Consider the following 11,721-nt stretch of genomic DNA (forward strand, 5'->3'; position numbering starts at 1 on the left):
CTTCTAATAAAAGTGACGACCAAGTATGTATCACGGCGGGGGACACCAGAAATACGCTTCACACCTATTGCCTATGAGGGAAATCAAACATGGGACTTCGACGTGACGAGCGAACGCTTTAACCACTGGGCTATCCGACCGCCTCCAAATACCGACTATAGTCCTGTGACAATATCGAGGTCGTAAAGGTACAACTGAATATAACTCACATGACAATGAGCACGCACATAACATGGCACTGACTGACTGATATACATTATTTTTTTAAATTAAATTCCTTATCTAATCAAGGCAACAGCTTGGTAGTGCAATACCAAAAGGACAAATCCGTTCTTACAACGTACGTGTTCGTCTTGGAAGAATGGTTTGTATTGTGTTCTGCTTTTGTCAACATTTTCGCCATTTCTGGAAAATACCACTTCAGGGGTAATCAAATTTACTTTGCTGTCGTCTTATTTTGGAACCATTATCTAATTTCAAGTAATCCCCCAACTGCTGGTTGTTGTGTTTCTGTCTGCTAACATAGCAGCACAGGGCAACAACACAGGTATGTACACAATGTACATGTAAGGCCTCATTAACATGAACAGGTATGAACACTATGTGCAGGTAATGCCTCATTAACAACACAGGTATGTACACAATGTACAGGTAATGCCTCATTAACAACAACAGGTATGTACACAATGTGCAGGTAATGCCTCATTAACAACAACAGGTATGTACACAATGTGCAGGTAATGCCTCATTAACAACAACAGGTATGTACACAATGTACAGGTAATGCCTCATTACCTTGTACAGGTATGAACACTATGTGCAGGTAATGCCGAATTAAAATAAACAGGTATGTACAAAATTTACAGATGATGCCCCATTAACAACAATATGTATGTACACAATGTACAGGTAAGGCCTCATTAACAACACCGATAATCCCCCATTAACAACACAGGCAATCCCCATTAACAACAACAGGTATGTACACAATGTACAGGTAATGCCTCATTAACAACAACAGGTATGTACACAATGTACAGGTAATGCCACATTAACATGAACAGGTATGAACACTATGTGCAGGTAATGCATCATTAACAACACCAGGTATGTACACTCTGTACAGGTAATGCCTCATCAACAACACCAGGTATGTACACAATGTACAGGTAATGCCTCATTAACATGAACAGGTATGAACACTATGTGCAGGTAATGCCCCATTACCTTGCACAGGTATGAACACTATGTGCAGGTAATGCCGAATTAAAATAAACAGGTATGTACAAAATGTATAGATAATGCCCCATTAACAACAATATGTATGTACACAATGTACAGGTAAGGCCTCATTAACAACACCGATAATCCCCCATTAACAACACAGGCAATCCCCATTAACAACACAGGAAATCCATCATTAACAACACGTGTAATGCCTCATTAACAACACCAGGTATGTACACAATGTACAGGTAATGCCTCATTAACAACAACATGTATGTACACAATGTACAGGTAATGCCTCATTAACAACAACAGGTATGTACACAATGTACAGGTAATGCCTCATTAACAACAACATGTATGTACACTCTGTAGAGGTAATGCCTCATTTACAACAACAGGTATGTACACAATGTACAGGTAATGCCTCATTAACAACAACAGGTATGTACACTCTGTAGAGGTAATGCCTCATTTACAACAACAGGTATGTACACAATGTACAGGTAATGCCTCATTAACAACACCAGGTATGTACACAATGTACAGGTAATGCCCCATTAACAACAACAGGTATGTTAACAATGTACAGGTAATGCCCCATTAACAACAACAGGTATGAACACTCTGTACAGGTAATGCCTCATTAACAACAACATGTATGTACACTCTGTAGAGGTAATGCCTCATTTACAACAATAGGTATGTACACAATGTACAGGTAATGCCTCATTAACAACAACAGGTATGTACACTCTGTAGAGGTAATGCCTCATTTACAACAACAGGTATGTACATTCTGTAGAGGTAATGCCTCATTTACAACAACAGGTATGTACACAATGTACAGGTAATGCCTCATTTACAACAACAGGTATGTACACAATGTACCGGTAATGCCTCATTAACAACACAGGCATGCACACTCTGTACAGGTACTACCCCATTAGCAACACAGGTATGTTTACAATGTACAGGTAATGCCTCATTTAGATGAACAGGTATGTACAGAATGAACAGGTAATGCATCATTAACAACAACAGGTATGTACACAATGTACAGGTAATGCCTCATTAACAACACAGATATGTACACAATGTACAGGTAATGCCTCATTAACAACACAGGTATGTACACAATGTACAGGTAATGCCTCATGAACATGAACAGGCATGCACACCTTGTACAGGTACTACCCCATTAGCACCACAGGTATATTACAATGTACAGGTAATGCCTCATTTAGATGAACAGGTATGTACAGAATAAACAGGTAATGCCTCATGAACAACACAGGTATGTACACAATGTACAAGTAATGCCTCATTAACATGAACAGACATGCACACCTTGTACAGGTAATACCCCATTAGCAACACAGGTATGTACACAATGTACAGGTAATGCCTCATTAACAACACAGGTATGTACACAATGTACAGGTAATGCCTCATTAACAACACAGGTATGTACACAATGTACAGGTAATGCCTCATTAACATGAACAGACATGCACACCTTTTACAGGTAATACCCCATTAACAGCACAGGTATGTACACAATGTACAGGTAATGCCTCATTAACAACACAGGTATGTTTACAAGTTACATGTAATGCCTCATTTAGATGAACAGGTATGTACAGGGTGTACAGGTAAAACCCCAGTAACAACACAGGTTTGTTCACAATGTACAGATAATGCCTCATTAACAACACAGGTATGTTCACAATGTACAGGTAATGCCTCAATAACAACACAGGTAATGCCCCATTAACAAAACAGATACCCCCCCCCCCCCCCCCCCCCCCTTAACAAAAATGATAATGCCTCATTAACAACACAGGAAATCTCTCATTGACGACACAGGTAATCTCTCATTAACACCACAGGTAATGCCTCATTAAGAACACAGGTAATGCCCCATCAACAACAATGGTAATGCCTCATGAACAGCACAGGTAATCCCGCATTAACAACACAGGTAATCCCCACAGTAATGTGCACACGGTACACATAATCCCACAGCGTTTCGTGTCTCCTGTCAGAGGTGCTTTCTCACCTCCCTTAGGGCGTAACATCCACATGTAGCTGACAAGCCGTGATTTAACTAGAATACTGTTCAAAGCAGCGCTAACCCCACCTCACTCACTCACTCTCCTAAACACCCTCTTTGCGTGAATATCATCTGTCTTCAGACTTAGTCTGTCACCTGTGCTTCGATGTCACATCCCCTGCTGATTGCCAAGAGTATGTGATCTGTGGTGAAGACGAGGTAAGTTCAGTGCCCTTGACGTTTTCTTCAGACACTGTACAAAAAGTTCTTATAGTAGTATTTGTTTTTTTTGTTTTACGCCACACTCAGCAATATTCCAGGTACAGGCGGCGGTCTGTAAATAATCGAGTCTGAGCAAGACAATCCAGTGGTTGATATCTTGAACATCTATCTCCGCGATAGGTATACGGGATGCATCAACCAAGTAAGCGAGCCTGACAACCCGATTCTGTTAGTCGCCTCTTACGAAAAGCGAGGGTTTGCTGAAGACCTACTCTATCCCGGATACTCACGACGTCTTTGTCTTGGTTAGGGATTCATATCGAATGAATCTTGTCATTTTTTAATATAAATAAATAAAACAGATAAAAAAATAGAAAATAAGGAATATGAAACGTGCGCGCTGTTGAAATACCAGAAATATGCATATATATGTGTGGAGACTGAAATTATATATGTAGCGCATTCATTACAAATATGTAGCTGGATCCTAGATATATTACATACATGTACAGTAAAGTACGGTTATAACGAACTCAAAGGGACTACTAATTTTAGTTCGTTATAACCGTAGTTCGTTATAAGCATATATACAGCATAACTACAGCAAACAGTCGGGACCAAAAAGTAAGTTCGTCATATCCGTCAGTTCGTTATAAGCGTGTTCGTTATAACCGTAGTTTACTGTACTAAAATTGTATGAGACAAACTCCTTACGACGTCTCATGTCTCCCAACAGATTTGTTTCACCAGGGAATTCACTAACCACGCAAGGCAAAGAGGTTATCATCTGGGCTGTGAAAGTACCAGGGTAAGAGAAATACTTACCACAGACTGTGGTATCTGAGTTTTGTAATACTTGAAATATACAATTATGTTTCTCACATAACAGATCTGGACATTTGCGGAATTTTAAAAGAAATTGTATCATGCCATTCATAAAGAAGACGCCCTATTTAAACCTTGCCAGAGATAGCGGAAACATGGTACGAAACAGACAAGTGTCAAGGTGATGAGTTAGCAATTCCACGACTTGGCCCTGGTAGACAAAGTGACAAAACCCTTTCCATATCCAATAGAAATTTCTGCATATAGCAGAGTGGATTGTACGATTCCGACTACATCATGAGCATGTGTTTATGAATCACTTTCAAATAGTGATGATACCAGGTGTTCGCCAAAAAGGTTAGCGTATCCTGCCCCACCGGTGGCACCCGTCACAAACACATGCAAGGCAAGTCAATTGTTCACCTGAAAGAAAACGGGAGCAAATGGTAAAAGTCAAAATACCGAATTGTATTGGACATCATTTTGTTACTGATGCTTCAAATATGAAATGTCCGCAACATGTCTACCATAAAAACATTTTGAAAACTTTACTGAAGCCTTGAATTTGTAACCTTGATCACACAACTTCTCATCCCGACTCGTATTTATCCAAAGGGGATTAAAAGCAGGCTGAAATAACACGTGAATACGACAAATAATAGATGGACCAATAACGTTCAGCGTATATAGAATCAAGGCACTAGTTTTTGTATAGTTACAGCCGAAAATGTAACAGTAGACAAAACCCCGAGTGAAATTAAAATGTGTTCACATTTGAAATAAATAACAAATCGTGCACATTACAAGTGGTTACACGCTACCTGTTATACATGTTACATAAAAAAGAAATAATAAATAACATTTCCTATATGTTATGTTTAAAAGGTTTCTTGTCATAAACGTACGGGCATTAAGATTAGATCCCAAACAATTGTCAAACACACAAACGTGCGATGTAAGACTATGTTGTTGAATTGGTTGGTGTTGTCAAAAGTCAAGCTTTCACGTTTATCCGTCATTATAGGTAATTTGAATGATATTTGTACTGTAAAGTTGTAAATTTCAAAGAGACAAAATGCACAAGCGCTTCGAGGTGATCTCCTTTATTGACACCTCTACATGTATACAAGTGTCATCGACAGGTGTGGGACACTAATTGACTGAGACACAAATCAGCTTTGAAAACCTTCTGCGTTTCAAAACGTAGCGTTTGAAATACGTCTTATATTTGACAGTGATATATCATTCAGTTACATTCGAAATGGTCGTCCTATGTTAATAGCCACCTCGTTGTATTGGCTGTAATCCATCTATCAGTAAGAACGCACAAAGAAATACCTGAACACTGCGAGGGTAGAGATACGTGTGTGGATTGACATTTAAATTCACTCAGAAAGTCTCATAATGGGTCGCGTCTTGCATATGAACCGGCATACAGCTATTGATGCGACATGGCCAGATCCGTTTCTCATACACGCCATGCTAATGCAGATCAATCTGAACGGTGCCAATTCATACATATGTGTCCTTAATACCGTCGGTGGCCTCTTCTTTCCCATTGCATAATGTGAATCTTCGTCAAATCGAAGTCACTAGAATCCTTGTGACTTCATTTGGGGTGTTCGTTGTGCAGAGTTGCGTCCCTTAGGCACACCAGAAACCTATGATTGTGGGTTCGAATCCCGGGTCGCCCCAATTATGTTTCTAGGTTTGTCAGCACCATACCCGTGCTCGTGGCTTTCACGGAAGTGGTAAAGGTCTGAGAACTGCATCACTTCGGGTTTCCTCCCACATTAAGCTGACACGCCGGGATATAACTGGAATACTGTTAAAAGCGGCGTTAAACCAGAATCACTCACTCACTCATTTGGGGTGTTTGTCCTCCTTCATTGCTGTAGGTTCTAACACCAGTGCATCTCATTCTCTGTCGCTGTATCGTATTGATGTAGGTTCTGACACCACTGCCCGCTATAGTGATACGTGCATCTCATTCTTTGTCGCTGTATCGTATTGATGTAGGTTCTGACACCACGGCTCACGAGTGACACGTGCATCTCATTCTCTGTCGCTGTATCGTATTGATGTAGGTTCTGACACCACATCTCGTCCCCGAACATTCTTACAAAAACAACAATTATGCTACATATTGTTGGAAAAAAAGAAATTGTCTACCACAAGTATGAATATATATTTCAGAAAAGAAATTTGTTGGTTCAGTGCATGTGTCAACTTTCTATAGATATTGTGTTTCATTGAATAAGCTTTGAATTTTGTTCTGATATTGAGAAGTCTCTTATATTGATGAGATGACTTTTCAATTTATCATATCATTCAACTGTCTGCCAGTCAATCTATATTGAAAGATAACAAAATCTGTCAAGAAAATTACAGTTATCTATATCTATCATGACATATGTAATACCTTTAAATGTAACTGGAACTTTCTATTAACTTATTTATAATTCTTAAAATGCAGTATTCCTTAAAGATGTTGCTGGTGGGATGTACGCTTCATAGGTCTTGAACGAAAATTGTTTTTGTCAGACCTGTGGTATCATCCAAAACGCACAAACACTGTTCGGGAAAAGATCGGTCGGAAGCAAGGAGTCTCGAGATACATCTCTGGTACCTTCTATCCGTGATTTTCACAAGTGTTACCGATGTTGTGACAAGAACTTCTGTAACTTGAACGTGTGTGACACAGCGGGGTCGACATCTGTAGATGGAGGTGAGAAGTGTTACGTATCGATTGCCAAATTGAAACAAAATATTAAACCAGAAATATTGAAGTAAAAGAATTTAGTGTGAAACCAACAAAAACAGCCAACAAGTGACATACAATCAACAATTTTTTTACAAAATTCAAGTTTAGAAATCCATACAACAGCAATTAAAATGCCAGTACACAATAGAGTTGTAGTACAATATTCAATGGCAATATATAATATGATGGCAGTGGTCAGTACCAAATACAAAAATACAGTGGTGATAGCAAAAGTCAGTGATAATGGCATATTCATCCAGGGGCGAAGCTGGTTAAGCTTCCGAGATGGGCCTAGACGGGACATTAGGGGAAATGAGTGATCCAAACACGAAAACTGGTCTTGACGTGATGAAAAGTGTGAGAGAGGCGTAAACACGCTGTTATCCCACGATATGTACAGTCCAAGTAACCACTGGAAACTTCTACACAGTGCCCTCACCAGTCCAGCGGCACTGCAACATTACACATGCTTCTTTGACACACTATCATCGTCCGTTGTAACCGGATGTTTACACACCACACTAAAATTTAAATATTATAACTTCCTGCAAACTGCTTACATTAAATGGCACGACATACCTGACGACTAATCACTGCCCAAATACAATGCGATGAGCGTCTACCGAATCTCAACCAAAACTATATAGCACGGTTACAATCATTAAAATACACTGCCATATAACAGTAGGCAATATATCTCAAGTTGAACGAATAGAACATTTTATATGAAGTCGCATCCAAGATTATGTAGTGACGTTCACGCATGCATTTGTGGCTGCTTGTACTTGTCCGGAATTATGCTGGTTTTATAGTGCCAGCCCACTGAAATACCATGCCACCTTTTACATGGATACCAACTAAGGTAGAGTTTATTGTCTCCTAGCCTACCAGTCCTTGTTTTATCACTTAATGCAGAGCGCCATGCAGGGTAGCAATACGTGCCATATTTTAACGTCTTTTGGTATGACGCGGCCAGGGCATTGAACCACAACGTCATACAGGGTCTCTATGAACTAAAAGATGGAGTTATGCCCACTTCCGGTTAAATAATATAACGTCCGGTTAGGGAAACATGCCAAATGCCGTAAACGAAAACCTAGACCTATAGTTACCCTAATAAGAAGGTTATAACAACTTCCGGTCTAATGAAGTGGACAATCATTAATACTCACGCTATCATGGACACGTTTTTTATGCCCCTAACACGCCGTCAAGACCATGGTATTATATGGCAGAAAACTTTTCCAGGATTCTAGGATGTTTTGTTAGGTGTTTACCACCACAATATTCCAGCTTTATGACGACTGGCTGTATGTAATTAGACTGGGCAATCCAGTGATTAATACCGTGAGCAAGGTATCGTGGGGGCACGATAGCATACACATGATTGCATCAGCCGAATCACCGCGCCTGACTACAGGATTCATTAAGACGCCTCTTACGACCAAAATGGGTTCCTGGGGACCAATTCGAACCCAGATGAGCCACGGGATTGTTTTTCATGAACCTGTCAGGGAGAGTATACTACGGTAGCTGAGTGGGGTAATAATTGTGCTCACTACAAACGTATACTGAATATAAATGTCATAAAAAAGACCACTTCAAGCGCTGCTATTTCTCTAGGATGTCCTCCAACGTTTGTAAGGTCACCCAGCAGATGCTACTATGTGGCCCAGTGGAACGTGACGTGGGCCGAGGCCAGGCTGGATTGTCAGAGGCGGGGAGCAGATCCAGTGTCCATCAACACTGCTGAAGAACAGGCTTTTGTTCAAAATATATCAAGTAAGTTGACCACCGACATTAAGGAGATCAACATTCGCGTAGAGATTGGCAAAGTTTCAAGACGGCGACTCATTGCCATAACTGTCACCAAGGTTTAGACAAGCATAGAGTGAGAGACCTCTGTCATGTGATTGGTATATTCCGAGCAGCTGCGCATAATACTTGTAACATTAACTACAGGTTTACGGGTAGAATCCCAATGGTCTTCTACAACTTAAGAGGGCTCATTATTCAGGCTATAAGAAACGTCCAACACATGATTGCATGGTGACATAAATCTCTTTGTCTTTTGGTTGCATGGACGTTAAAGATTCCTTCCTATTCATGAGTTCCTCACTCGAAATGTTAGTTGCTAATTTGGTCAAGGAAGGGTCATCCAAATCTAAACACATGAAGCTGACTTTATTTATTCGGTCTTGACGGGCTACCTCTGCTTTTGAGGAAACTATCTACCTTTACGTCGTTAAAAAAGACTTGTTTGATTCCTGTGAAATTAAAAAAATAGTGAAAATAAAATGAAAATGTGAAAATACAAGAGATACAGCTGTTCCTGTGGACAATAGGCCAGCGAAACAGATGTAACGTCATCAAACACGTCATTCCATCGTGCAGCAGCCTGATAATGGGAATGTTCAGAATTAGGTAATATTTGGGGCTGTTTTTGTAAAGATATAAATATCATGAATGCCGTCATCATTCTGCACTTATAGATAGCACTTCCATATGATCAATTCAGGATAATTCCGGGTAGCTCATTCGTCTGAGGCTTCGTAATTCGCTGTGGGTTCCAGAAAGTTCGGGGGTTTAAATCCCAGATTCGTTTCCTCTTTACGGGTTTAACAGCCCCAAACCGTTCTTGTAGCTTTCGTCAGTGGTAAATGTCTGAGACATGGGCTCTTCATGCTTTCCTACCATACCTTTTCAATTGGTTTTTAAATTGTTTTTTGATTTTGAAGAAAATGTTAATGCTTCTATCACACAGCTCCCTTTGCCAATTACTGGACTGGAGGGTACTACGCCCCGGCGACAAATGGATGGGAGTGGGTGGACGGTACTCAAGCCAACTACACTGTATGGTATCCTGATTACCCCCAAAACAATTCTGAACAGTATAACTACCGCATAGGTGCCGGTATTTATTCTCAGGGGCATTTTCTGTGGTATAATTCCAGAGAGACAGAACTTTATTCATTCATTTGTGAAATGGCACATATGTAACAAGGCGTAAAGCACACGACCTGCATTAATGAAAAATCCTCCAAAACATTTTTTGTCTTTTATTTTCATGTCGATCATTTTAACGTAGGGACCGGTATATTTGGGGCGGGGTTTTTTAATGGAGACTGGATATGTCTTCAGCTACAGTGCCAAAATTATTTTTTTTTAAAATTATTAAAACTATGAGCCTAAATTTAAAAAATTCGAAACATCGTTTTTGGCAGACAACTTTCTTTTCTACAGTCTGAAGAGTAATTATGTATTCAAGCATTTTCTAAAACATTATTTTGTTCGATAAAATTCGAATACATAGGAAATATGTGTCTTTTATCTCGAGTGACTTTGCAAAATGTGTCGATTCACGAGATGAAATAAATTCGTTATTTGAAACGACAATACATTGGTTTCAGTTTTTTACTGATTTTCGTGGTCTTGGAAATTGTCAATCAGGCTGACTGAAAGTAGTTTCGGTAAAGGCTGATTTTTCATTCGAATACGATAATGTTATTTTCAGATAATTGCAGTATTTGATCATCATTTCAATCAAAGGACGGTCTGGCCCAGGCTCGATAGTGCACAGAGCGCAGGCATACAGCTGGGATATTGCTGAGTGCAACGTTTAAGTGTCAGTACGTGGCAAAATAAAGGCGCAGCTTTAATATTTAACGATACAGGTGGAAGTCGCAGCAAGTAGTCTCACAGTACCCAGACGTGCAGTTACGTTGTGTACGTCCGAGGTTGTGATTGGCACACTTCACGACGTAATGGAGTAATTACAAAATAATGACCAGATTGGCCAGAATATACACATCATGGCCACATAGGCCAGAATATACACATCATGGCCACATAGGCCGGAATATACACAGCACGATCAAATGGGCCGGAATATACACATCACGATCAAATGGGCCGGAATATACACATCACGACCAAATGGGTCGGACTATACACATCATGGCCACATCGGCTGGAATATACACATCATGACCACGTCGGTTGGAATATACACATCATGACCACATAGGCCGGAATATACACATCATGGCCACATAGGCCGGAATATACACATCATGACCACATAGGTCGGAATATACACATCATGACCACATAGGTCGGAATATACACATCATGACCACATAGGTCGGAATATACACAGCATAACCACATAGGTCGGAATATACACATCATGACCACATAGGTCGGAATATACACATCATGACCACATAGGTCGGAATATACACATCATGACCACATAGGTCGGAATATACACATCATGACCACATAGGTCGGAATATACACATCATGACCACATAGGTCGGAATATACACATCATGACCACATAGGTCGGAATATACACATCATGACCACATAGGTCGGAATATACACATCATGACCACATAGGTCGGAATATACACAGCATAACCACATAGGCCGGAATATACACATCATGGCCACATTGGCCGAATTATACACATCATGGCCACATTGGCCGAATTATACACATCACGATCAAATGGGCCGGAATATACACATCACGATCAAATGGGCCGGAATATACACAGCATGACCAAATTGGTCGGAATATACACATCATGACCACATAGGCCGGAATATACACATCATG

At 40.1% G+C, this 11,721-nt stretch overlaps 1 protein-coding gene across 2 annotated transcripts; it reads left to right on the top strand.

The window, feature by feature from the left end:
- Positions 1-309: 309 nt before the first annotated feature.
- LOC139444479 (type-2 ice-structuring protein-like) lies at positions 310-10,479 on the top strand. Of its 2 annotated transcripts, XM_071225437.1 has the most exons (7): positions 312-364; positions 481-547; positions 3,426-3,502; positions 4,242-4,313; positions 6,875-7,058; positions 8,718-8,876; positions 9,859-10,479. In XM_071225437.1, the coding sequence occupies exons 1-7, from the start codon at positions 362-364 to the stop codon at positions 10,092-10,094; spliced, it is 798 nt and encodes a 265-aa protein (XP_071081538.1). In that variant the 5' UTR covers positions 312-361; the 3' UTR covers positions 10,095-10,479. The 2 variants fall into 2 exon arrangements, with proteins under 2 accessions (XP_071081539.1, XP_071081538.1); XM_071225438.1 differs by lacking the exon at positions 4,242-4,313 and having other exon boundaries at positions 310-364.
- The last annotated feature ends 1,242 nt before the right edge of the window (positions 10,480-11,721 follow it).

Source organism: Haliotis cracherodii, unplaced genomic scaffold (genome assembly GCF_022045235.1).
Source record: "Haliotis cracherodii isolate W230 unplaced genomic scaffold, xgHalCrac1.p SCAF_54, whole genome shotgun sequence".
Lineage (NCBI taxonomy): Eukaryota > Metazoa > Mollusca > Gastropoda > Lepetellida > Haliotidae > Haliotis > Haliotis cracherodii.

Bases quoted from the DNA above. Each gene is read 5' to 3' on its own strand.
- LOC139444479 (XM_071225437.1), top strand. The intron at 7,059-8,717 runs GTGAGAAGTGTT...CTATTTCTCTAG, and splicing joins GTCGACATCTGTAGATGGAG to GATGTCCTCCAACGTTTGTA. The intron at 8,877-9,858 runs GTAAGTTGACCA...TCTATCACACAG, and splicing joins TTTTGTTCAAAATATATCAA to CTCCCTTTGCCAATTACTGG.